The 27,279-nt window shown below is 41.4% G+C and overlaps 3 protein-coding genes across 5 annotated transcripts in view; 2 read left to right on the top strand and 1 right to left on the bottom strand.

The window, feature by feature from the left end:
* Window positions 1–10,110, top strand: part of POLE2 (DNA polymerase epsilon 2, accessory subunit) — a 34,273-nt gene extending 24,163 nt beyond the window's left edge. Inside the window, exons 12-19 of one of the 3 annotated variants that reach the window (XM_003480468.5) lie at window positions 1,296–1,385; window positions 1,548–1,602; window positions 2,183–2,242; window positions 2,330–2,407; window positions 4,867–4,975; window positions 5,785–5,961; window positions 8,529–8,596; window positions 9,987–10,110. In XM_003480468.5, coding sequence (XP_003480516.1) covers window positions 1,296–1,385; window positions 1,548–1,602; window positions 2,183–2,242; window positions 2,330–2,407; window positions 4,867–4,975; window positions 5,785–5,961; window positions 8,529–8,596; window positions 9,987–10,005 — 656 coding nt within the window. In that variant the 3' untranslated portion in view covers window positions 10,006–10,110. Of the gene's footprint in view, window positions 1–1,295; window positions 1,386–1,547; window positions 1,603–2,182; window positions 2,243–2,329; window positions 2,408–4,866; window positions 4,976–5,784; window positions 5,962–8,528; window positions 8,597–8,895; window positions 8,915–9,986 lie in introns of those variants that run through there. The other 2 variants (XM_021101373.2, XM_084980610.1) reach the window with 2 other exon arrangements.
* Window positions 10,111–10,161: 51 nt separating this feature from the next.
* On the top strand, window positions 10,162–23,175 carry DNAAF2 (dynein axonemal assembly factor 2). The gene is made up of 3 exons (XM_003121803.6): window positions 10,162–16,209; window positions 20,348–20,491; window positions 22,108–23,175. Exons 1-3 carry the CDS (start codon window positions 14,374–14,376, stop codon window positions 22,543–22,545), a joined length of 2,418 nt encoding a protein of 805 aa, XP_003121851.1. The 5' UTR covers window positions 10,162–14,373; the 3' UTR covers window positions 22,546–23,175.
* A 2,400-nt stretch (window positions 23,176–25,575) lies between these two features.
* MGAT2 (alpha-1,6-mannosyl-glycoprotein 2-beta-N-acetylglucosaminyltransferase) lies at window positions 25,576–26,916 on the bottom strand. Its single transcript, NM_001128482.1, has one exon. It carries the CDS (start codon window positions 26,914–26,916, stop codon window positions 25,576–25,578), a length of 1,341 nt encoding a protein of 446 aa, NP_001121954.1.
* Between the last annotated feature and the right edge of the window lie 363 nt (window positions 26,917–27,279).

The raw sequence follows: 27,279 nt of genomic DNA, 5'->3' as shown, positions 1-27,279 counted from the left end.
GGGTTAAGGATCTGGTGTGGCGTAGATTGCAGATGTGGCTTGGATCTGGTATTGCTGTGGCTGTGGTGTAGGCCACAGCTGCAGCTCCAATTTGACTCCTGACCCAGGAACCTCCACATGCCACAGGTGCAACCTTAAAAAAAAAGAAAAGAAAGGATTAGTCCCAAGAACAGTATAAGAGTGGATGACAGAGGAATTCCCGTCGTGGCTCAATGGTTAACGAATCTGACTAGGAACCATGAGGTTGCCGGTTCAATCCCTGGCCTTGCTCAGTGGGTTAAGGATCTGGCGTTGCCCTGAGCTGTGGTGGAAGTCACAGATGTGGCGCAGATCCTGTCTGTGGCTGTGGCATAGGCCGGTGGCTACAGCTCTGATTAGACCCCTAGCCTGGGAACCTCCATATGCCACAGGAGCGGCCCAAGAAAATGGCAAAAAGACCAAAAAAAAAAAAAAAAAAAAAAAAAGAGAGTGGATAATAGCTTAGGCTTTGGAGTCTGACAGAACTGGGCCTAAGCTGTAGCCTAATAGCTTGGTCAAGTGGCTTAATCTCTCCCTCTCAGTTTCTAGGGATGTTGTGAGGATTAATCAAGCCATTGAAGGGCCTGGCACAAAATGAGTGCTCAATAAAGACACTAATATTACTGTTATTTTTATAAAAGTAAAGTATTATTGGGAGTTCCCTTCATGGTTCAGCAGAAACAAATGTGACTAGTATCCATGACGCAATTTCAATCCCCGGCCTTACTCAGTGAGTTAAGAAGCCGGTGTTGCCATGAGCTGTGGTGTAGTTCGCAGACTCTGCTCAGATCCTGCATTGCTGTGGATATGGTGTAGGCCAGCGGCTACAGCTCCAGTTTGGCTCCTAGCCTGGGAACCTTCATATGCTACAGGTGTTGCCCAAAAAAGACCAAAATAATAATAATAATAAGGTATTGTTTTTAAAATAGTAAGTTTGTGGATTTTTAAAATCTTTTTAGGGTCGCACCCATGGCATATGGAGGTTCCCAGGCTAGGGATCGAATTGGAGCTGTAGCTGCTGGCCTACATCACAATCATAGTAAATGTAGGATCCGAGCTGCGTCTGCAACCTACACCACAGCTCATAGCAATGCTGGATCCTCAACCCACTGAGGGAGGCCAGGGATCAAACCTGTTTCCCCACGGATGCTAGTCAGACTAGTTTCCACTGAGCCACGACGGCAACTCCTAAAATATTAAGTTTTATTGTAAAAAATCTCATGGTTAAAAGATTTCTAGACTACAAAAGTGATGTTCATTTATTCTTTTATTTTTAGGTTATTCACCAGCACCTCCAACCTGCTTTATTCTGTGTGGTAATTTTTCATCTACACCATATGGAAAAAATCAAGTTCAAGCCTTGAAAGGTATTGAAGGCCTATTTAATGTGTTTCTACATTTATATAAGCTACATTGATAAATAATCTATAATATTATAATTTCATTCAAAAGATGTAGAGTTGTATCTAATCAAATAAAATTTGATTTATGTACATTATATGCAAATTAATGTCCCTTTAAAATTTTAGATTCCCTAAAAACTTTGGCGGATATAATATGTGAATACCCAAATATTCACCAAAGGTAATGATTTCTATTGTGGTATTTTTAATTTAAGGTTTTGTTTAAAAAACACAAAAGATGAATCTTGGGTTTTATTAGTGATTATTAAGAAGTGAATGGAAGAAAAGGTTGAGAAAATTAGTACAGCTAAGAGATAAAAATTATTCTTCTATCACAATAAAGTATGTTACGCTCTAGTAAGATTTATAATGAAGAGTATTAAAAGGGAACAGTGATAATTTCAACCATATTCCAGATTTCTTGGTGACATTACTCTAGAGGTCTAAAGTGTATACTTCAATATGATAGTCTCTGGCCACATGTGTCTCTTTAAAGTTAAATAAAATTTAAAATTCAGTCACATTAGCCACAGTTCCAGCACTCAGTAACTGTACAGTACAGCTATAGAACATTTTTATCATTGTAAAAAAGATCTATTGGACGGTATTGGTCTGGTGACTTTTAGTAGTTCATTTATTAAAATGCATGAAATTTAATTTTTAAAAATTCACTGTTTAATTAAAGGCAATAACTTGGTTTTAGACCCCTGGAAAGTGATGCAATAATATTTTAGAATGAATTATGTTGAATTTTGCTACAGTAGTCGTTTTGTGTTTGTACCTGGTCCAGAGGATCCTGGATTTGGTTCCATCTTACCAAGGTAAGTTTTATTCAGATATTTGCAACAGGAAAGAAAACTTTGTAAACTCTAAAAATATATACTGTATCACAAAAATTGTTTTTATAGGCCCCCATTTGCTGAAAGCATCACTAATGAATTCAGACAAAGAGTACCATATTCAGTTTTTACTACTAATCCTTGCAGGTAAATATTAGTATTGGGGGCAGTTTTTTTCCTTTCATTTAAAAATTTAACTTGTTTCTTAAAATTTGTCTCTGAATTTTGATTGTTAGAGGAGTTCCCTTCTTGGCTCAGCACTTAACAAATCTGACTAGGATCCACGAAGACGTGGGTTCGACCCTGGCCTCGCTCAGTGGGTTAAGGATCTGGCATTGCCATGAACTGTGGTGTAGGTTTCAGATACAGGATGGATCTGGTATTGCTGTGGCTGTGGTATAGGCTGGCAGTTGCAGCTCTGATTTGACCCATGGCCTGGGAACTTCCATATGCTGCAGGTGTGGCCCTAAAAAGCAAAAAAAAAAAAAAGAAGATTTTTAGGGGATAGAAGAAAAAGAAAATTTCTCTGAATTGTAGGTTTCTCAAAACTTGAAAAATATATTAACTATATTTAAATAATTCACTTATACTGAATTTAGAAGCTTTAATAGTGGGTAGAGATTTTAAAATAGATGTTCCAATTACACATCCTTTAAGAAAAGTTTGAGGAGTTCCCGTTGTGGCTTAGTGGATTAAGAATCTGACTAGTATCCATGAAAATGTGGGTTCGATCTCTGGCTTCGCTCAGTGAGTTAAGAATCTGGTGTTTCAGTGAGCTGTGGCGTATGTTGCTGACATGGCTCGGATCTGGCTTTGCTGTGCCTATGGTGTAGGCCAGCAGCTGCAGCTCCAGTTTGACCCCTAGCTTAGGAACTTCCATATGTGGCAGGTGTGGCCCTAAAGGACAACAAGAACAACAAAAAAGTTCAAATGGAAGAATGAAAGGATTTCATGTTTACCACTCACAGAGACCATAGTCTCTTACTGAGGAAATACGCTCAGGTCTTTTGTTCTCTCTTTCTTACCTCCATTCACTCCTGCCATGACCTTATCCAAGGGCTTTAAATACCCTCTATGTACTGACAACCCCACTGCATATTTCCAGTTCAAACCTTCTCCTAGACTCCAGATTTACATATCTGGTGGTCCACTCATCATCTTTCCTCGGATCTCCATCTTCAAGCTGAACTTCTTCTGAACTTCTGAATTCCCCCACCAGCCCCTACCCTGTCCTGTAGCTTTCCTTTCATAGTTCATAGCAGCTTTATCCTTCCAGTTGCTTAGGCCAAACTTTAGGGTTACCCCTTACCTTCAGCCTTTCAGAAAGCCCTTCAAAAATTTGAAGGAGGGAGTTCCTGCTGTGGCCTAGTAGGTTAAGAATCTGGAGTTGTCACCTGGCCTGAAATCTTCCACATGCCACGAGAGTAGCCAAAAAAAGAAAAACCCATACCAAAATGTACCCAGAATCTGGCTATCTCTACATCCACCTCCACAATCCTCTACCATCTTCTCTAGACTTGATTACCATAATAGCTTCCTCATTGGTCTCTAGCATCTACCTCTGTAGTCTATCCTGACGTCAGAGTGATCCTTTACAGTGTAAGGCATATCACACCCCCCTTTCTGATTCAAAAAGAGGGGTCCCTCACGTTACTCAATAACAGCCCATGTCCTTTGCAATGGTAGTTAGGGCCTTGCACAATCTGCCCCGCCAGCTTCCTCTGTTATTTCCTCTCCTGCTTCCTCTCCTCTTTCTTTTTCTTTCTTTCTTTTTTTTTGTTTTTTTTTTATCTTTTTAGGGCCACACCCTGGGCATATGGAGGTTCCTAGGCTAAGGGTCGAATCAGAGCTGTAGCCACCAGCCTATGCCATAGCCACAAGGGACTGAAGCCATGTCTGCGACCTGCACCACAGCTCACAGCAATGATGGATCCTCGACCCACTGAGCAAGGCCAGGGATAGAAACCTAGTACTCATGGATACTAATTGGATTTGTTACTGCTGAGCCACAACAGGAACTCCCTCCTTCTCCTCATTTATTCCAGTTACTCCAGCCTCCTTTTGTTCTTCAGATGTGCCAGGTGTAGTTCACCTTAGCACCCCTGCTCTGCCTGTTCCCTCTGCCTGCCATGCAATTCCTCTGCAGGTCTGCTTGACTCTCTCTTCTCCTAGGCAGTGTTCAGATCAACTTAATTATGAGCCCTGCTGGTTCCAATCCTCCTCTTTAACATTCCAGCCTTTTAGGCCTTCCTTCCCCACAAGATTGATCCCTGTTTGCCTTTTTCTTTCTGCCATACATTTAATCTTCTTCCAACATACCATAAAATTATGGCGTCTTGTTTATTTTCTCTGACCGCCCTCCCCCAATAGAAGGTAAACTGCATGAGGGCTGGGATCTTCTTGCTTTTGTTCACTTATCCCTAGAATAGTGCCAGACATATATTAAGAGCTCAGTAAATTACTGCTGAATGAATGGATATAGATTCTGGTTGGATTTTTGCTGTGATGAAAAGTGGGAATGGCTCTGTTTTATAAAACATCTTGCCTTTAAAATTACCTCATGTTTTGTCTGAGGAAGTTACATTCAACTACTCTTTTCATTTCAGGATTCAGTATTGTACCCAAGAAATTATTGTCTTTCGTGAAGACTTAGTGAATAAAATGTGCAGAAACTGTGTCCGTTTCCCTGGTAGCAATTTAGATATTCCTAATCATGTAAGTTAAGCATCTTCTTTATTAAGGTATCTTACATGTTGCATTTGAACATACTTATGTCAGTAGGGTAATTTTTGTTACTGTTTCTCAGCTTTCTTACTGAGATATTCCCTCATGGGCAGAAGAAAGCCCAGAATGATCAGGAAATTATTTCTTTGGTGCTTCCCGTTTTGCCTTAATAACTCATGAATCTTACATTGTACTTCAGTATGTATATATATATATTTTTTTTGTTTGTTTAATTAAAATGTTTATCATGTTTATTAAATATTTCTTATGATATACTCATATCAGGAAGATGTGAAGTTTATCTGGTAGCTTCAAGATTCCCTGACACAAAGTTGTCAAGCACTGGTTACATGTATCCCTATTTGGAAGTATGGAAGTAGAGCATACAGAGCATATTGAGTATTTATTTTATAATAGTTAAAGTATATGTCGGCTAAGTGTATATTTTTGGCATTACTCTAGCTGTGGGATTATTTTTAGATCAACAGAATTAGTAGATGAGTTTATTATATAGCTATGAAAACAACTGCTCCAAAATGACTATTTGGAGGAGTAGCTTTTATGGTTCTAAATGAAAACTCACAAATTTCCCCTAATTTGTAATTTCTCACAAATTACAGGGTAATTTCATTGTATACCAATGTTCCCAGAGTTCTGTGATTCACTTTTCCCAATTGTTTCTCAAATTTTCTAAGTCTCTTTGGTAATTGGTAATTAGCATTTAATTTGGAATCATTTGTTGCTGTTTTAGCTTTTATAGATGCACTGAAGTTGTTTTGTTTTGTATCATTCTTTTGTAGTTTGTAAAGACAATCTTATCCCAAGGACACCTGACGCCCCTACCTCTTTATGTCTGCCCAGTGTATTGGGCATATGACTATGCTTTGAGAGTGTACCCTGTGCCTGACCTACTTGTCATCGCAGACAAATATGACCCTTTTACTTTGACCAATACTGAATGCCTCTGCCTAAACCCTGTAAGTATGTAGTTAACATTATGTAGTCACAATCTGTCAAGATGAGAGTGTTACTTCTTTGAATTTAAAATATGTTTGGAGGAGTTCCTGTTGTGGCTCAGCAGAAATGAATCTGACTAGCATCCATGAGGACACAGGTTCGATCCCTGGCCTTGCTCAGTGGGTTGAGGATCTTGCGTTGCCTTGAGCTATAGTGTAGGTCACAGGTGTGGCTTGGATCTGGCGTTGCTGTGGCTGTGGCATAGGCCAGCGGCTACAACTCTGATTCGACCGCTAGCCTGGGAATTTCTATATGCCACAGGTTGGCCCTAAAAAGACAAAACAAAATTATATATATATATATATATATATATATATGTATGTGTGTATATATATATATATATATATATATATATATATATATATATGTATGTATGTTTGTTTGGGACTTCCTGGTGGCTCAGTGGGTTAAGGATCTGGCACTATCACTCTGTGGCTCTGGTTTGATCCCTGGCCTGGGAACTTCTGCATGCCATGGGCATGCCCCTCCACCCCCAAAAATATATGTTTAATCAATTACTGCCAGAGTAAAAGTATACTATAAATAAAATACTGAATTAATTTGGTATAAATGGAAAGTTCTTAAACTTTCAATGGAGCAGGTGAGGGAATTTCTGGTGGTGCAGCAGGTTAAGGGCCTGACATTGTCATTGCTCTGGTGAGGGTTTGATCTTGGCCTGGAACTTCCGTATACCTCAAGTGCAGGGAAAAAAACAAACAAAAGAGCAGGTGGCTATGACTTTTTCTTAAAAAAATAAAAGGTACCAATGTTTATAAATCCAGATGGGTATTTTCCCCTTCAAAGTACTTTACTTTGGGATTCCTTTTTGGAAATTACTTCAGAGCATGTATCCCATTCTCTTTAAACATATTAATGTCAACTTGTCCTCTGAGGATGATTTGGGGTGGAGAGATGAGAATTGCCCAACTCCTAAAAATTTTAAGCCTGATGAATATGGAAATTCTTATTGGGACAGGGTTTAATATTTCATTTTTATGCAGAACCTTGAAATTGCTTCAGAATCCTAAAGTTGCTTCTGAATTTCTACAGAAGTATGACTGACTTTTTGAACTTTGGGACTAAATGCTGCATAAACATTGCTGTTTATGTCACATATCTTTACTAGTGATTTTTAATCTGTATGCTTCCTTGTTCCTGGTGAACTTTAAACTTTAATGCTTTTTAATTTCATCTAGGTCATTTCTAGAAACATCATCCCTATTGGTTACTGCTTTTATCTTGTCCAGCTTCCTCAAACATAGGACTAGTGACATTTTGTACCAGTTAACTCCTTGCTGTGGGGTACTGAGCCATGCATTGCAGGGTGTTTGACAGCATCCCTGACCTCTGCCCACCTGATGCCAGTAGCATCCCCAGTTGTAACAACTGAAAATGTCTCCAGATATTCGCCAGATGTCTCCTACGGGACAGAACTATCCCTGGTGGGTAACTACTGGTCTAAGGATGAGCACAGGCAACTGATTTGGTTTCATTATTTGAAATTTGTGGCCTCATTTTGGTAGAATCTTTATTCATGTTACAGTATTTTTGTATTTTGAGGCTATTTCTGTATTTAAACTGACTTCTGTGGGCATTCTCATAGTTAATGCTCTATTTGAAACCTCTTTTTTTCTGAATTTTTCCACTTTTTCCTCTTGTAGGTGAGTAAACAAGCACCATCATTGTATCTTTTTTACCTTATTCATACCTTTTGGGCAAGCCCTAAACTTGCTTTTGACATTGCTTCCTCCCTTCTTGATACTTACTCCCGTGAAGGAAGGCTTGCAGTGGGCCAGGCACTGAGCTAATGCCAAGGGCACAAAGACTGAAAAGACAGAATCTGCTCAGTAACTTCGGAGTTTAGTGATGGACAGTTGTATGTGTGACTGCCGCTCAGTTGCTTCAGGGCACGATGGAGGGGCATCAAACCCACACTGTAACTGCGGAAGGGCAGGAAATATTCTTGAACATGATGTTTGAGTGTCTTACATGCTTATTTAGTGTCAACCAGTACTGTTTATTTCTTTTACTAAATGGAACCACTTCTAAGCATTTTGTCACATTTGTTAGCATAAGACTAGTCAACTTGAAAGACTTTTTGCTTTAAGAGATTTTTTTTGTTTTCTGCATCTATATAAAGATGATGCAGAAATCTGTCTTACTACCTTTTTTTTTTTCTTTTTAGGGCTGCACCCGCAGTATACAGAGGTTCCCAGGCTAGGGGTCCAATCGGAGCTACAGCTGCTGGCCTACACCATGGCCACAGTAACACCAGATCTGAGCCACGTCTGCGACCTACACCACAGCTCATGGCAACGCTGGCTCCTTAACTCACTGAGCGAGGCCAGGGATTGAACCCACAACCTCATGGTTCCTAGTTGGATTCTTTTTTACCGCGCCATGACAGGAACTCCTGTCTCATGACTTTATAGTCACATCTTATAACTTTATAAGTCCTGAGCAAGGAATTTAAAATAAGGATTCTTTTGAGTTGAATATTCACTTATGGGCATTTTTCTCTCCAAAGGGCTCTTTTCCAAGAAGTGGATTTTCATTCAAAGTTTATTATCCTTCCAGTAAGACAGTAGAAGATAGGTAAGTGTGCTCTCAGAAACAGCTGTCTCTTGGTATAATATTGCTAAAAATCAGATGTTCTGTAGGTGTGCTGAAATTTTTAAAAATGTCTCTGGTAGCCCATTGGAAATGTTCTAGGCTGTGACACAGAATATACTTGATGGCATGTCTCTATGAGATAGACCAACACTGTTTTCTGAGGGGACGCTTAGACTGGCCGTGGAGGTGGGCTGGTTCTTTTATAGGCTGATTCCTGATGATGATGATATTCTTCCAAGAGGCCAGCCTGCCCTCCACATGGTTTGTTTCTCAAAACCTAGGTAATCTGCCTTAAATTGGCAGCAAAGAATTGTGGGGGAGCTGGCTTGAGTGTGGTGATGGTGAAAAGTTGAAGCTGGAGGTAGGTCTTGGGGAAAAAAGAAAGAATAATCACTGGCTGGGTAGTGGTTTTTCAGAGGGTGTTCTATAGACCACCTGCATCAGAGTCCTCTGGGGACTTGTTAAAAATGTTTAAGTTCCAGGATCCCACCCTAGACTTATCAGATGTCTCTAGTTGTAGGGCCCAGAAATATGTACTTCAAACACTTTGTTTACCTTAGATTCAGGCAGCCTAACACAAGATTTCTCAGTTAACTGTATTTTGAAAAAGTTCCCACCTGCATTTAAGAACAATAACCAAATGCCTTCAAGTTCTTATTAGAGAATATAATCTTACACTTAACCCAACTGTCTTTTTTTGTAATTAACATTTATTCAATTAAAAATGCAAGTACATGATAAGAATTTCAAACAATGCTTTAAAAGTGGAAAGGAAAAACTTTGGAATATTCTAAATTTTCTTCTAACCCACATTGAATGCTTAAAATTTTTTTTTTTTTAATTTGGGATGCCTTTCAGTAAGGGCAAACGCTCTTATCCCGTCTCACCACTGTGGCATAGCAGGTTAAGGATCAGGTGTTGCTGTGGCTGTGGCATAGGTCACAGCTGTAGCTTGGATTCAACCCATGGCCCAGGAATTTTCATGTGCTGTGGGTGCAGCCAAAAACAAAATTTCAAAGCCATAAAGGAAGAGATTAGTTTAAAATTATAGATCAATATATTTATTAATAATTGAAAAAAGGTGTAGAATAGTATTCACTGTATTCTACCACCTGTGTATGTGTTTTTAAGTCATTTACCCCCCACACACTTTATATATGATTAGACAAAATTTATATGGCTATACAGTTGCTTCTAGAAAGCAGAAATAGTGTGAGACTGACTGAATTTTCATTGTGTCCCTTTTTGAATTTGGAATAATGTGCATGTATTGACTGTTTTTAAGATTAATTAACTAAAAGTATATACTAAGAAATATACGATGACTTGCATTTCCAAAATGTTTATCTTCATGAATATTTTCTATTTTCAGCAAACTTCAAGGTTTTTGAGATTCTTAAGACCATCTGAAGAAATAGAATTCATCGATTTTCTACTTAATTTTATATTTTATGTAATTTTGACACAATGTTATAATAAAATTATGGTCAAGTTTAGAATATTCTCCATTTTCTATTTGATGACATTTTGATTTTAAAATAAACATGATGGCATACTTTGCAAAGTTTTATAGGAAAAAATATTTTCTGCATAATCTTTTAAGAAAAATATGAAAAATGTGTAAGTACACACTTGTGTTTAAAAATTTAAGTTTCATTACTTCTGTACACTAATATTAGCTGTAAGAGCCCTAATAGAATATTCAATAATTTCAAATTTTAAGTCACAGAATTTATTCCAATGACGGTAAAATACTTTGTTTCAGAATATTACTAGATATTAATTAATTACCTTTTGGCACTGAAAATTTAAAAACACATAGTCTCCAAAGTTGTTACATTTAGAAGGCATAATGTTTACTTTGAAGCAGCACCTTATAAGAAGAGTTTCAAATGAAGGAGTAATCTTAACATTACAGAGATCCTAGAATGGAAGCCATTTCTTTCAGGAAAATTAGCTTCTAGGGGAACAGATACTTATAAAAAAATTAAAATGACTGTGGCCCAGGTTTAATCTCTGTCTGGGAACTGAGATTCCACATCAAGCCACTGCTAGCTGCAGCCAAAAAAAGAGGCGGTGGGGAGGGGAAAAGTGATTATGAACCACTGCTCTAATTTCTTAATGCATGCAGGGAACAAGTTTACTGTATTGGGCACTGTCCTAAGTGCTTAGTATTCACAGTACAATTCAATACCCATTAGGTACACCATTACATTTAATTTACACGTGAAAAAACAGGCACAGGGAATATATATATATATATATATAATATTTCAGTAAAAAATAAAAAGAGTAATGAGATACCACTTCACACCTGTTGGAGAAAAACCTAGAATACTGACAACACTACATGGTGATGAGGATGCAGAGCAACAGGAATTCTCATTCACTGCCGCTGGGGATGCAAAATGGTATGGCCATTTTGAGACAGTTTGGTAGTGTCTTACAAAACTAAACAGACCCTTACCGTACAGTCCAGCAATCACATTCCTTGGTATTTACCCAAAAGAGTTGAAAACTTATTCCACACAAAAACCTGTACATGGGAGTTCCTGTCGTGGCACAGTGGAAACGAATCTGCCTAGGAACCATGAGGTTGCAGGTTCGATCCATGGCCTCACTCAGTGGGTTAAGGACCTGGTGTTGCCATGAGCTGTGGTGTAGGTTGCAGACGTGGCTCAGATCTGATGTTGCTGTGCTGTGGTATAGGCTGGCAGCTGTAGCTCCGATTGGACCCCTAGCCTGGGTACCTCTATATGCCATGAGTGCAGCCCTAAAAAGCAAAAACAAAACAAAACAAAACACCTGCACATGGATGTTTTATAACAGTTCTACTTACAATTGCCAAAAATTGGAAGTAACCAAGATGTTCCTCAATTGATGAATGGATAGATATACTTGGTACATCCAGACAAGGGAATATTATTCAGTGCTAAAGTGAAATAAACTATCAAGATGTGGAGGAACCTCAAATGCCTATTACCAAATGAAAGAAGCCAATATGTGAAGGTACATACTATATGATTCCAACTATATGACTTTCCGGAAAAGGCAAAACTATGGAGATAATAGAAAGATCAGAGTTTGCTGGTGGGAGTGGTGGGGGCGATGAATTGAAGGAACACAAAGGATTTTTAGTGCAGTGAAAATACTCTATGATACTACAGTGATGGACAGATGTTATTCCACATTTGTCCACACCCACAGACTGTATAATACCAAGAGTGGATCCTAAGGTTTACTGTGGACTTTGGATGATAGCATGTATCAATATGGGTTTATCCTTGGTAACAAATGTACTTCTCTAGAATGGGATGTTGCTAACAGGGGAGTCTGTGCATGTGTGGAGGCAGGGGGGATATGGGAAAGCTCTGTACCTTTCCTCTCAGTTGTACTGCAAACCCAAAACTGCTCTAAAGCCAAACAAAAAAAAGTCTTTTAAAAAAACTGACAGACAAGGGACCCCAAACTATGGACCCTGGTTCCAGCACAAGCTGGAAAAGGGACAGGTCCACCACTGCTCTGGCCATCATGAGCTCAGGTGTTGAGTGCCATGGCAACAAAGGTGAAACAGCCTGGAGGCTCAGTGAAGGTCAGGAGAGAAACAGCTTAGCCAGATGTGCTATCATATCCACTGAACCACAGAAATGGAAGGAAAGAATGCACACAGTTGGTTGTGCACAGGTATTGCCAGTCCTCTTTCCAGACAGCATAGGTCTGCACTGGAAGGTACCCAAACCACGTGACTTGCTTTGGCCAGTGAAATGTCAGCAGGTTTTAAAGAGCCTGTGCACAATTTTCTCTTTTTCCTGGGCCCCAGCAATGTCAGCATTTGGGAGGGTATGAGGCCCTGGATTGTGAGCCCCATTTGTCTGCAGGGGTGATGATGTGGAGGTCAAGGGACAAGGGACATTCAGCGGGAGCAAGAAATAAACTCTTGCTGTTTAAAGCCACTGATAATTTAGTCATTCTCGCAGCAGAGTTTCTTTGCCTGCCTTCTTGCATCTGTCACAAGCATCCTATCTTAATAAACCTATTTCTTGTCCCCCCCCCCAAATAAATAAATAATAGAATCATTCTTACAACCCAACCTAACTTCTCCTGACTCTTGTAGGAAGGGACTGCTGAAGTGGGACAGCACAAAAGGAGTGAGACAGTCACAGCAGTGGCATTTCCTCAGAAATCATAACTCAAATTTATAGGATGCATACTCTTAATGGAGAGCTGCAAGTAGCCCACAGATATGCTTTGTTTGGCCAGGATGTTATTTGTTTATAAAGGTTTAAATCTGGGAGGGTGTGCATGTGTGTGATTGACTTCCTCTTAGTTATAGTCCCCCCTACTTCCTATTACTTACAGCAGCCTCACTTGACTTAGGTACTTGCCTACATAAGCCTTAAAGGTATTTGGGTCTGCAAACCTGGCAGTCCACACAGCAAACCCACTGAGAGGACAGGTATTGCCACGTTCATCTAATAGACATAAAAACAGGGGTCCTGGGAGGTTCACAGGCTTCAACAATGACACAAGTCAATAGCAGAGTTCCAGCCTCAATCAAGATTCAGGGTGCAGGGCAGGCTGAGGATGGCCCACCTGGAGACAGCCGCCTTCTGCTACATGGCAGGTTAATCCGCTGATTGCATACTCCATTTTCTAGTTAGCCCACACACAGCCTGAGTTTATCATCAAGCAAACTCCCCTTTTGTTTTTAACAGGACAATCACACCACCTTGAGAAGCCATGAACCAAAGCACGCAGTCTCAATAAACAGCTTGCCTTTTAAATCCATAAGCTACAAACAAATCTGCATTCTTTCAGAGAAGCCTTGCAGGTCTTCTTCTCTTTAAGTCTGAACTTTCTCATGACAAAGATAGTCAAGTGGAGGAAATCAATAACTACAAAGAAATATCTCCAGGATATACTATTATAAGTGCAAAAAAACAAAGGGCAAAAGTGTATGTAGGGAATGATCCCATTTGTATAAATGGAAAAAAAAATAAATATGTTAAGAGTATGCACATACTAAAGGCTTTCCATATAGCTACTAAACTACTCTCTAGAAAGGTTTTACTAATACAATTCTACTACCCCAAGGAAATATAGTGATTGCTAAAAAAAAAAAAAAAAAGCCATTGCCATTTTCAGTAACATGTGGTATTATATTTGCATTTTTATTATCAGTAAGGGCATATCTTTACTGAGCATCGATTATTTATGAATAGCCTGCCCATATCTCTTGCCCTAAGTGAGTTGTAAACAGGACAAACTGGTAAAATAGCTAGAAGACTGAAATATTGGTTTAGCGAAGTGAAAAGCAGATAAACTTAGGTTAGAATCACAGCTTGTGAATGCACCAACTCTATGATTATGGTCAGGTAACTTCTCAGGTCCCATCTGTGAAATGCGGATCCAGTGAACAGTGGATAACGTACATAATGCTGGAAATTATAACAATTATTAGGATGGTTATTCTGCAGCAGTAACTGCACTATGGCACAGGAATCTAAAAAAATGCGGAATGTTTGTTTGGAGAAACTAAGGCTATTTCTGGCATTTCCATCACTCTATTCCTGCCCCTCCCCCACAGCATTGGTGGTGTCGCTATAGCAACGAGCACGCGCTGCCCAAGGCTCAACAGTCTAGCGGTTTACTGGCCTCCGCGGCCTCTCTCTCCGCAGAAGAGCGACAACACTGATCGTCCCACCCACTCCGTCTCGGATCGATCTCCCCTGACCACTGGGAAGGAGCGGAGGGGCAGCATGGCCAAGGCAGCCTCTTCGCCGTTGGAGGACTTGGACCTGAGCGGAGAGGAAGTCCAGCGGCTCACCTCCGCTTTCCAGGACCCCAAGTTTCGGCGAATGTTCTCTGAGTATGCGGAGGAGCTCACGGACCCCGAGAACCGGCGGCGCTACGAGGAGGAGATTACCGCGCTGGAGCGTGAGCGCGGCGTGGAGGTGCGGTTTGTGCACCCGGAGCCGGGCCACGTGCTGCGCACCAGCCTGGATGGGGCCCGGCGCTGTTTCGTGAATGTATGCAGCAATGCCCTGGTGGGCGCGCCCAGCAGCCGGCCCAGCTCTGGGAGCGCGGCGTCCGGCAGCCAGTGGTCCCTGCCCTACAGTCTGGCGCCCGGCCGCGAGTACGCGGGGGGGCGCGGCATCCGCTACACAGTCTACGACGTGGTCTTCCACCCAGACGCACTCGCGCTGGCCCGGCGCCACGAGCGCTTCCGCCAGATGCTGGACGCCACGGCTTTGGAGGCCGTGGAGAAGCAGTTCGGCGTGAAGCTGGACCGCAGGAATGCCAAGACCCTGAAAATCAAGTACAAGGGGACCCCGGAGGCTGCCGTGCTGCGCACGCCCCTACCCGGGGGCGTCCCGGCCCGGCCCGAGGGGGAACCGGAGAGCCCGCTCCCTGATTTCCCCTACCCTTACCCGGGCCCTGTGGCCGCTGGGAGTGCCGCGATCCCCCGGCCCCAGGCGCCCTCCCCTCCCGAGGCGGTCCAGCAGCCCGCCCCCACAGAGCCTCGCTACAGCGTGGTGCAGCGCCACCACGTGGACCTCCAGGATTACCGCTGCTCTCGGGACTCAGCCCCCAGCACTGTGCCCCACGAGCTGGTCGTCACCATTGAGCTGCCGCTGTTGCGGTCGGCTGAGCAGGCAGCGCTGGAAGTGACTGGAAAGCTGCTGTGCCTCGACTCACGGAAACCCGACTACCAGCTGCGGCTCTCGCTTCCATACCGGGTGGACGACAGCCGCGGCAAGGCGCAGTTCAACAAGGCCCGGCGGCAGCTGGTAGTCACGCTTCCGGTAGCGGTGACAGTCTCGCTCCCGGAGCTCGCCGCGACCCCGGAAGAGGCCGCCGACCGGCCCGGAACTGATGGCGCGGCCTGCGCTTCCGCTCGCCAAGGGGAGGCGGGCCCAGCGGGGATTCGTGCAGGGGACGGAGGCTCGGATCCCGGCCGAGCTGGAGCTGCGGGCGCCGATATCCCTGCCCCGGAGGCCGTTGGGGGGAAGCTTGTCTCAGAACCAGAGGAGCTTGATTTCGGCGGGCAAGCAATATCAACAGCTCGCATTGGGGAGGAGCCGCTTCCCAGAGCAGGGAACTCACCTGAGGACGGTGGTGGAGGCGCTCCTTGGAAATCATCCGGGGACCTTGACGGGAGGTCTCCTACAGGGAGAGGGAGAGCGCGCCCAGCTCTTGGCGTCAAAGAGCACGTGGCCGGAGGAGGCACAGGCAGGGAGCCTGTTGATCGATCCATGGTTGGTCCCGGGACAGACCGCGGGGAACCCTTGTGTCCGCCTCTGCAATGTAATCAGGATGAAGAATCTCTGACTCTGCTCATTCAAGTGCCTTGCATCCAGCCTCAGAGTCTTCAAGGGGAAGTGACCCCCCTGTGGTACAGATTGTGCTTCTCCACCCAAGACTTAGTATATTATACCTTCTTTTTGCAATTTACTCCAGAGAATAAATTGAGTACCAAAGAACCAGTGGCTAGCATTTCTTCAAACAATGCAGTGATAGAACTGGCCAAATCTCCAGAGTGCCGTGGACTTTGGAGAGAGTGGTATTATGGTTTAAACAACGATTCTTTGGAGGTAACAGTTCTTTCTAGAGTCTTACTACTTGAAATATTCTCTCCCACTTTTAAATTTACAGGCATCCTTTCATTTCATCCTAAACAGAGAATTTGCCGTTGTAACTTCTTTCAAATGATGACTTGAAAATTGATACACCTGATCAATTGATACACTTGATCAAGATGTCAGTACGCGTTAACCGCATATTGAAAAAAAAGGAAAACAAACAAAAAAACCCACCGCAAACCTTAAGACATCCGGTCTTGGTTGTGGATGGGTTTCAGATCCTCAAAGATGAAGATATATATAGATTCTCAGGGATCCGTAGAACTCTAAAATTGTATACAAAAAGTTGAGGGTGCTTTCTTCCGGAGAGAAGGGCTGTAACTTTATAGTCAGAAACACAAATCTGAGTCATTCTATTGTGGCCATAGTTTTAGTTGGTAAATAGATTTTTCCAGCAATGAAAAATAAATAACAGTTCATTTCCGCAGAGCAAAAGTAACCCAGCCTGTGCCACACAGTTGTTTTATAGGAAAACGAACTCAGACCCGGGGTGAATCTAAATCCCTTCCCCTCTTGGCCATACGGTGATGCTTAATTTTGGTCACTGGTGTCGATGGGGTTGTCCTGTGGTGGGACTTAACCTTACACTGAAAGGACCTCTTTTTGCATCTGTTTTCATCGTTATTTCCCTACTAGTATTTGGCACAATGGCTGGCATTTAACAAAGTGTAATATAAACATTTTTGGGAACCAACATCAGCTCCATCTCTTTTGGGTGAAAATTGGGACTGTGCATTATCAAGTTTACCTAGGATATAATTTTGATGAATAATTCAATTTTTTGCTACTACACTTTTTAGATTACTGAAGATCTTGAATTTTAGATTCAGTACTCCAGTACTATTGGCAAATAAATATTGAAAAAAAAAACCTGCTTAAAATTTTAAGTTCTATAGGACTTTTTAAACTCATAAGTGAACAATTAATTGGTGATTTTGAGTGAGGCTTGGATCAATGTTACTTTTTTCTTTTTTCTTTTTTAGCTCTTTTAACCTATTCAAGGGTTAAATTCCCTAATTCCCAACACTAGTTGCACAGATTATATATTAAAAATTAAGTTTTGGGCCCTGGGCTTTAGCCTGCCATGAAGTTTCACTTCCTGTGTTTTTCTAGAAATATGCTAATAAGTTTAATATTTATTTTATGAGATGTATCTTCTGTGAGGTTAATTTGAAACCCTCCAAAAATGGTAAAATAAATAGCCAGGACTAGGTAAGATACTTTGTGAGAATATAAAATATAAAATTGACTGTTTATGTCATCAGAAGGGGGAAATTTAAGAAAGGACAGTTGTTTTCCTATAATTATTTTAATAAATGTGAAAATAACTCACAACATGGCAAAAGGCTTTTTGGAAAAACACTTGAGAGAACACTAGGGAATATATTTTAATTTGATTTTCTAGTATGTGAACATTCTTTTAGTAAAGAAACTAGACCCAAACAAGATTAGGGCAATTATGTATTATATCTTTGAAGCCTGCAGTAGAGTTATAATTACTTCATTAATCATCACATTTGCTGAGGCTGATGATGGAACCATAATGTTCAATTTTTTTTTACATTTTACTAGACCAACTTTTAAGTACTAAAGTAAATTTTTTTTTTTTTTTTTTTTTTTGCCTTTTTAGGGCTGCACCCACGGTACATGGAGGTTCCCAGATTAGGGGTCCAGTGAGAGCTACAGCTGCTGGCCTGTGCCACAGCTACAGCAACGCAGGATCTGAGCGGCATCTGTGACCTACACCACAGCTAATAGCAACACTGGATCCTTAACCCACTGAGTGAGGTCAGAGATCGAATCTGTGTCCTCAAGTTTCCCCGAATCACGACGGGAACTCCTAAAGTAAAAAAAAAATTTTAAGTGTATTTTTTAATTTATTTTTATTTATTTATTTATTTAGGTCTTTTTAGGGCCACACCCGTGGCATATGTTAGGTAGGTCCCCAGGCTAGGGGTCGAATCAGAGCTACAGCTGCCGGCCTATGCCACAGCCACAGCAACATGGGACCCAAGCCGCTTCTGCGACCTACACCACAGGTCACAGCAACACTGGATCCTTAGCCCACTGAGCAAGGCCAGGGATCGAACCCATAACCTCATGGTTCCTAGTCGGGTTCGTTTCCACTCCTCCACGACAGGAACTCCGAAAGTAAATTTTTTAAAAATCACAACGGTAGACATAATATATGATTATATTATTATATGTATTATATATCAAAATAATTATAAAGAGACTGATTTGTGGCTTTCAAGTTCTGAATTATAACTTTACACATAAACAAGTACAAAATATATCTCTATAAGCCTTAAATAGTCACTGGGAATTTTCCTAGAGCTTTAGAACTGCTAAATTCTTACCTTTTATTGTAAAATCAGTATCTTTTATAGTAAAATCAATCATTAGGCAAGAAGGCAAGTATATGTAACTCCTTTGTGTTTTAATCATAACCACTTCCATTATAAATACTCTTCTCTGAATTAACTAAAGACTAAAATATTGGTGTATTTTTGGCAGTTAATGTGTAAGTCTTTTCCAGAGACCAGAAGACTTTTGATGGGAGGGCTTCTGCAATACAGTGTTACTCTAGATCTTCAACTAAATAGCAAGACAAATTACTTCAGATGTAAAATTTTTCTGTCACCAGGGTTCATGTTTGCTTGGTTAGGTGTTCACAAGTTTAAACAGTATTTAATAGAAGGGAACTTGAAACTAATCTCTTTGGTTTTCCTCCCCCTAATTTGGACCAAATGAATTGTATTTATTTGTAATTGATTTGTTTGTATTAAAGTACAGAGGAAAACACTTTTATTTGGAGTAAAAGTGAACTGATTTATGAATTTTAAATATGGTTAGGAGTTCCCGTCGTGGCTCAGCAGAAATGAATCCTCCTACGAGGAACCATAAGGTTGCAGGTTCAATCCCTGGCCTTGCTTGGTGAGATAAGGATCTGGCATTGCCGTGAGCTCTGGTGTAGATCGCAGACTTGGCTTGGATCCCATTGTTGTGGCTGTGGTGTAGGCCGGCAGCTGTAGCTCCGATTCAACCCCTAGCCTGGGAACCTCCATATGCTGGGGGTATGGCCCTAAAAAGCAAAAAAAAAAAAAAAGGTTATTCCTTAAAGCCTAAACTGTATACCTATATTCATTTGACATATTTGAATGTGAACAAATTGCTATGTGTTTAGGATTCTGGTAAAAGTGATTTTTTGCATATCCTAGTAGTAGTTCGGAAATATACCTCATTCTTATAAATAGCTTGTGCTAGTGTTGCAGTGAATTATCTCAATGCTTAAAAATGGAATATACTTCTCTTAAATAAAATGTTTTAAGTGGTTCTTACCTGGCCAAGAACTGAAAGGCAAATTTATCACACAAAATTTGAATAGATTCTGTCTTATGTATCATTAGCTGACTCACTAGGAAGTGTTCTAAAATTGAATTACATTTTACAGCTTGGACTGCATTTATAACTAGAAGTGATGTTATTCTTACAAAACATTGAGAGAAAAAAAAGGAAGATATGATGTGTGAGTAAGATTATCTAGGAGGGAAATATACCTTGGATTTAACAGAGACTTTGAAAAGGAGCTAAGACTTTTTCTTTTAGGGTCTTTTTCTCCATATGTATGTACTCTTGCAATTTTTAAAAAAATTTTTTTGTCTTTTTCTAGGGCTGCACCCGCACGCAGCACATGGAGGTTCCCAGGCTAGGAATCTAATCTGAGCTATAGCCACCCGCCTATGCCAGAGCCACAGCAACGCTGATCTGAGCCTCGTCTGTGACCTACATGGCAACGCTGGATCCTGAACCCACTAAGCAAAGCCAGGGATCGATCGAACCCAAAACCTCATGGTTCCTAGTCAGATTCATTAACCACTGAGCCACGACAGGAACTCCTACTCTTGCTATTCTTATTCTGTATCTGTTCAATACTCAGTTTTCTTTTGCCAAAATAGCATAGGAATAACATTAAAGTAAACATTTAAAAAGTGTGATCCTGAACTATGTGATCACTTCTATGAGCTGTTTTTAGATACAACTCTGTCAAGTATGAGCGATAAGAATTTTTTTTCTCTTTTTATTTTAGGAAAGGTTATTTATCAATGAAGAAAATGTTAATGAGTTTCTTGAAGAGGTTCTAAGCTCTCCATTCAAACAGACAATGCCCCTAAGCTCACCATTAATAGAAGTTCTTCAGGTTACTGATAGTAAGATTGAAATACATGCAAAGGTAAGGATTTTCGTGGGCTCTATAGCATAGTGATTTGGGACAAGATTGAAACCTAACAAATAACTTAATTCTTGATTCCTTTTTCTTTCTTTCTTTCTTTCTTTTTTTTTTTGGCTTTTTGTCTTTTTGCCTTTTCTAGGGCTGCACGTCTGGCATATGGAGGTTCCTAGGCTAGGGGTTTAATCCGAGCTGTAGCCGCCGGCCTACGCCAGAGCCACAGCAATGTGGAATCCGAGCCGTGTCTGTGACCTACACCACAGCTCAAGGCAATGCTGGATCCTTAACCCACTGAGCAAGGCCAGGGATCGAACCTGCAACCTCATGGTTCCTAGTCGGATTCGTTAACCACTGAGCCATGTTGGGAACTCCTGATTCTTGATTTCTTGATGTAACTTTAAACTAAATGTACATAATGGCTGGGAAGGGTTATGTTAAGAGGAATAGACATATGTATTTTTAAAAATTAATTTATTTTGTCTTTTGTCCTTTTTAGGGCTGCACCTGTGACGTATGGAGATTCCTAGGCTAGGGGTCTAATCTGAGTGGTAGCCACAGGCCAGAGCCACAGCAATGCCAGATCGAGTCGTGTCTGCGATCTATACCACAGCTCACGGCAACGCTGGATCCTGAACTCACTGAGCAAGGCCAGGGATTGAACCCGCAACCTCATGGTTCCTAGTCGGATTCATTTCTGCTGCGCCACAACGGGAACTCCTATATATTTTACTATGTGCTACACATCTGCAATTCATTTACACTTATCTAATTTAATCCCCAAATAACTGTCCAGTGAGGAATAGAGAGAAACTAGCATTCAGGAATTATACTAGTCCAAGGAAAAACAAGCCTTTTTGACTCTCAAACCATGGGAACTGTGTCATACAGTTTGTTCATTCTTTCTGGTTGAATCTTAAATTTGGTTATTTTTATACTCCTTGATAATTTTTATACTCCTTGATAATAATTTAGTAACTAATACAGCTGACTTATATGTGAACTGGGGGAAGAGGAGCTGAAAAATTAACAGAAATGCAAGAAAACTCAAGTTCAAAATGCCCTTATAAGAATGACTTTTAGGAGTTCCCGTCATGGGTCATTTAGCCTGACTAGTTTCCATAAGGATGCAGTTTGATCTCTGGCCTCGCTCAGTGGGTTAAGGATCTGGTGTTGCTGTGAGCTGTGGTATATGTTGCAGATGCGGCTAGGATCACACGTTGCTGTGGCTGTGGCATAGGCTGGTGGCTACAGCTCTGATTAGACCCCTAGCCTGGGAAACTTCATATTCCATGGGTGTGGCCCTAAAAATAAAAAAAGCAAAAAAAACCCCCACGATGACTGCTAATGGGCTTTATAGGCCATATTAAAGTGTTTGTAGGCCAGGATTATTTATCTTGAAGAGGAGTCAATGAAAGTATTTAATCAGGAAATTAATGCCAGATTTGCACTGTTTAGAAATGACTGGTAGCATTTGGTGGATGACTTTGAGGGGGAAGCCTGAAAGCCTATCTGCAAGTCTCCTGCGTTTTTCCTTCCCAATTTGAAAAAAGTTTCCAGAGGGAACAATTTAATTTTGTTTGTTTCAAAGAATTATTAACTTGCTGTTTCTCTTGACATAGTTGCAAGAATGTGATAACTCTGAGCAGCTTCATGAAAACAAAGAAGGAGCCAATGAAGAAAGTCATCTAACTGAAAAAGAAAATCTAGAACATCCTACCTCCTCAACAACCAATTCTGATTCATCTGTAGCAGTCAAAGTACTAGAAGCCAACAGTTGTGGTCTGGTTGCATGCTTGCAACAAGGGGCTTTTGATGTTTCTCAGAAGCCATTTGCAGAGTCAAAAGATAATTTAAAAGGACCAGTGAAAATTGAAGAGAAAGAATTAGGTGGAGATCACCCACCTTCATCACTGAACAAAACCACAGGTCACGATACACCTGGTTTTGACAACTTAAGGGAAACCAATATGCAGGATGGTAGTGTGCAGATTATTAAAGATCATGTCACTCATTGCCCATTTAGTTTTCAGAATTCTTTGCTTTATGACTTGGATTAGTTATATATAATTTTAAAGATTGAGTAAAAATTTTTAGACTTAAAATATTCTCTTTCAGTTTACTATCTTAAAACCAAAGGCACTCAGGAGTTCCCATCGTGGTGCAGTGGTTAACGAATCCGACTAGGAACCATGAGGTTGCGGGTTCGGTCCCTGCCCTTGCTCAGTGGGTTAACAATCCGGCGTTGCCGTGAGCTGTGGTGTAGGTCGCAGACGTGGCTTGGATCCAGCGTTGCTGTGGCTCTGGCGTAGGCCGGTGGCTACAGCTCGATTTGACCCCTAGCCCGGGAACCTCCATGTGCCGTGGGAGTGGCCCAAGAAATAGCAAAAAGACAAGGAAAAAAAAAAAAAAAAACCCAAAAACCAAAGGCATTCAATAAAGTATAAAATGAAAATTTGCAATTTTTATTGTCATGGGGAAACTGTAGATAATTATTTTTCTGCATGTAGAGAGTTTATACAAAGCTTCTTTAATTATGGAGATAAGTTTTGTGATTCCTCTGATGTTTATTTTTTCTAACGGAGAGATATACATCTAGTTTTAATACAGCCTGTTTATATTTATTTCTGTGTTGTTTTTGGCTTCTTTTACTTGCCATTACTTTAATAAAGTTCAAAATAAAGATTTCATTAAGTTGTGTCCTTCACAAAAAGTAATTCTCAAAAATGCAGTTAACTAGAAGCACACTAGAGCACATGTTGGGGGAGAAGAATCTCAAAACCATGCGTTTATTAAGTCTCACTAAACAGGATGCATTTATGCTTGTCATAGAGTCTGAGAGAAAAGAACTTTACTAACCAATATTAAATGATCCAAACAATACAGATACACTGAATGAACTTCAGTATTTTTGCTTCAGTTGTGTATTTCATTCATAGGTAAGTCACCATATGTTATAGTAGGTTATTTATTAATGACTTTTAAAACTAAATTTTAAAAGAACTTTTTGGAAGTTATTATTACAGTATGAAAACATCCCTTGGGTTTTTTTGTTTTTTTTGTTTTTGTCTTTTTAGGAGGCTGGGGTCCAATCAGCTATAGCTGCTGGCCTACACCACATCCACAGCAACACCAGATCTGAGCCGAGTTCTACAACCTTACACCTCAGCTCATGGCAACACCAGATCTTTAACTCACTGAGCGAGAACAGGGATCGAACCTGTGTCCTCATGGGTACTAGTGAGATTAGTTTCCGTTGACCATGACAGGAAAACATCCCTTGGTTTTATAGAATTATATTTACAAATTTTAGAACAGGACACTTAAAAAAATCTGAGCATTTGCTCCAGTAGGAAAACTGTCTTAATTGTACTATTACATGAAAACAACAAAAAAAGCTAGTATTTTTGAGGCCAGAAGAAAATTCCAATGGATATTTTTCTCACAAAAATTTTTAGAACATTTAAGAAAATATAGAAAGGTTTGCAGTGCTCACCCCAATAAAAGCAATTCCAGGAGTTCCCACTGTGGTTCAGTGAGAATCCCACATAGTATCCATGAGGATGCAGGTTCGATCCCTGGCCTTGCTCAGTGAGTTAAGGATCCAGAGTTGCTATGGCTGCGGTATAGGCCAGCAGGTGCAGCTCCGATTTGACCCCTAGCTGGGGAACTTGCATATGCCTCAGGTACAGCCCTTTTTTCAATCACAATATGAATCTTACTTCATTTGATGCAACAATTTTGAGATTGTCCCTTAGGTACACAATTTTCTGAGACTGAAATGACAATCTTGCAATATCTACACAGAAATTAGTCTATATTTCCAGTTGAATACAATTAGATACTGCTAAGGGAAACATGTTCAATTTGGAGTAAATTTTAAGCCTGTTTCCTATTGTTTACTGTGTCTGTTCTTTTAAAAGGGAATTCCCTTGTGGTGCAGCAGGTTAAAGATCCTGCTGTTGCTGTTGTATTGCCACTGCAGCTGCCTGGGTTGATCCCTGGCCAGGGAACTTCCACATACTGCAGGCATGGCCAAGAAAAAACACCAAAAAAAAGTATGAGTTCTGTTAAAGCTGGCACTAGAACATGTTTCACCTTGTCAGGACTGAACTTTGTATCATTTCTGGCTGTATTTTACTTACACAGCAGCTTTTTATTGCTCATTATCTATGCCTGGCTGATTTGAAAGCCAGTTTCTTCCAAAGGGAATGCACTATCAAGAGCTGGTATTTCAAACTCTGTTATACAATGTACAGATAAGATGTAATGCTAACTTTAAAACTTTTAGAATGTCTTTACTGGACTTTGGTTTGTAGGTTTATTCTGCAAAATGATTAGGAACCTTTTTATGCAAAAATGAGTATTTTATTTTGGCAGCACTAAAAAAAAAAAAAAAACAAAACCACTGTATTTCTACATTGAGGTGAAAACAGTGTTTAAACTTTCTTATCAATCAAATACATTCCAAAAGAAAGTGTGTCCTATGAATGTTCCAAAGCACAGGCAAATCTTAACACAACAATACAAGAATCTGTAATACTGAAAAGTGACTCTGCTCTGACAGGGTGTTTAACAAACATAACTTTCGAATTATAAAGCCAGTGAAGCAATCCTTTCCTAGTAACTGTTATCAAGAATGAAGCTGGGCTTGTTAATACTCTTAGCAATTTCATGGTAATACTTTTAACTGGTATGACAATTTTAAATAAACTTTGCTGTATGTAATATAAGTTTTGAAAGTGGAAAAGTGTACAAAGTTCCAGATAAAAAGATTAATAGATGCAATTTAAATAAAATTTCCCCTTTTACTGGTTAACAATGATTTCCTTCAGCAGACACACAAGAAACTTTAAAACCCAACTCACAAAGTGAAAACTTGTGTTTTAAATCTTAATCAGACAAGAGGAAAAGATTACTATATTTGGACAACTTTTATAAGAATTTTGTTGTTGTATTAAAGCAGAAACCAGTTCCTAAACTCTTTTATTCAATTGTATATCCTGTTTGGACAAATATCAAAAATAGAAGACTGTCACCTTTTGCGATTGCGTTTTTTTTTTTTTTGTTTTTTTTTTTTTTTTTTTTTTTTACTGCAGTCTTCTATAACTCTTACAGAGTTCATGGTCCCTAATGTCTCCCCACCCTCCATTTTTCCTAGGTGGGGAAAGGGCTGCTGTCAATTTTTCACTGATAGTTAAAGTTTCTGGAAACATGTACTGTTTGTTACTATTTAAGAGTGACTCAATTTGGGCACTCTGTGTGGATGGTCTACAGGTTTTTTTGTGATGCATACCACAGTCTCCAGCATGAAAAATCCTAGGAACTTGAGGAACCAGCACTTTCCAAAATTTTGGAAGACAAGATACAGTCAAATATTGAAGTGTCCAGTCCCAGTTATAATCATCATAAGTACAGAAAGTGTCTGTGCACTCGATCAGCTTCTGATAGGCATCCCGGGTCAAGGCCAGACCCATATTGTGCTCCGTGGATTTCCACGTTTTCACATCTACCTTGTCAGCAACGTCACGGAAACTGCGAACGGTAGTATAGGTCCCCAGGGAGAGAACGTCACACTCAGGACACTCTTGCTGCTTTAAATTCCACATCTTTTTGAAGACATGGTAAAAGTCTGGGGCTACGTAGTGATCCTCCTCTAGGAAAAGTATGAGGCCAGCATAGTCTCGAAGGACTTTGACCCTCTCCCACACGAAATGCAGCTTCCACCACCAGTGGTGTTTGGTTTGGGAGAACTTGGCCTCTCTGTAATGGCCGAAGGAGTCGGGATATTCAGCATTAATGCATCCCATTTTCAAAGCTGCATTCTTCTCCAGGTCTCTAGGGCAATCTCTGGGGTCAGTACCCGGAAACTCGTTAGGGTACAACTGAATGCTGAAAGGAAAGAACACCTGCAGAACCGGACAGAAATCCACCCCAGCGATCAGCTGATTAATCTCAGTCGACCAGAAGTCATGGCTAAAGATGACGAGGACGTTGTCGATTCCCTGGGCTTTCCGAAGTGAGTCCAGGAGCAGTTTGAGGTATTCGGCCCGGTTGTGCACCTGGACCACCAGCACAAGCTCGCGGGGGACCCAGGAGCTGACCTTATCCACATTCCTCAACGTCTGGTCAAAGTTCAGTTGGTACACTAGGGACCGGTACCGCAGCGTCAGGTTGTCCACCTCGGGCTGCGGGGCTGCCGCGACCAGCGGAGCCGCCGAATCGTTGGAGCCCCGGCGGATGCCCACGGATATGGCAGGATGGTCCCCGGCCCGGGCGCCCGCACCCCGCACGGGCTCGGCGTCCAGCAGCGGCGGGGCGAGGGCCTCATTCTTCCTTTGTCGCCCATTGCTGCTCCAGAGGACGAAGCCGCAGGCGGCCACCACGAACGTCAAGATCAGCACCTTCCGCTTGTAGATGCGGAACCTCATGGTCTCCGGGGCCGGGAGCGCGGGCAGGCGCGTAAAGGAGCTAGCGGATCCCGCACGGAAAGGGCGGGCGGGCGGCGGCCGTGGCCTGCAGCGATTGGAATGGGCCTCCGCGGCTGCCCTCGCTAACTCATCCCTGGCCCCGGGGGTCCTGGGGCCCGAAGGCGCTCAGCTCCCCTGTGCCGCCCGGGCTCCACACATCCTCGCCTGGCAGCTGCAGCTCAGGCTGTCCCGCCGCTAGGAGCCGCGACTCAGCGTCGCCTCGGTCCTCTCCATCCGGCACGGGTCCGAGAAGCCCGCCGCGGCCCCACCGCACCCCGGCTCCGTTACCTGCGCTTCCAGCGGCCCTGCGTCCTCTGGGCTTTC

This window comes from Sus scrofa, chromosome 1, assembly GCF_054392235.1.
Source record: "Sus scrofa isolate SSC_HxYL_T2T_F1_AM1 chromosome 1, Sscrofa_HxYL_maternal_Yorkshire_Landrace_v2.0, whole genome shotgun sequence".
NCBI classification, from domain to species: domain Eukaryota; kingdom Metazoa; phylum Chordata; class Mammalia; order Artiodactyla; family Suidae; genus Sus; species Sus scrofa.
Note: the sequence above shows the minus strand (reverse complement) of the source record. Positions and strands in the feature narration are given on the sequence as shown.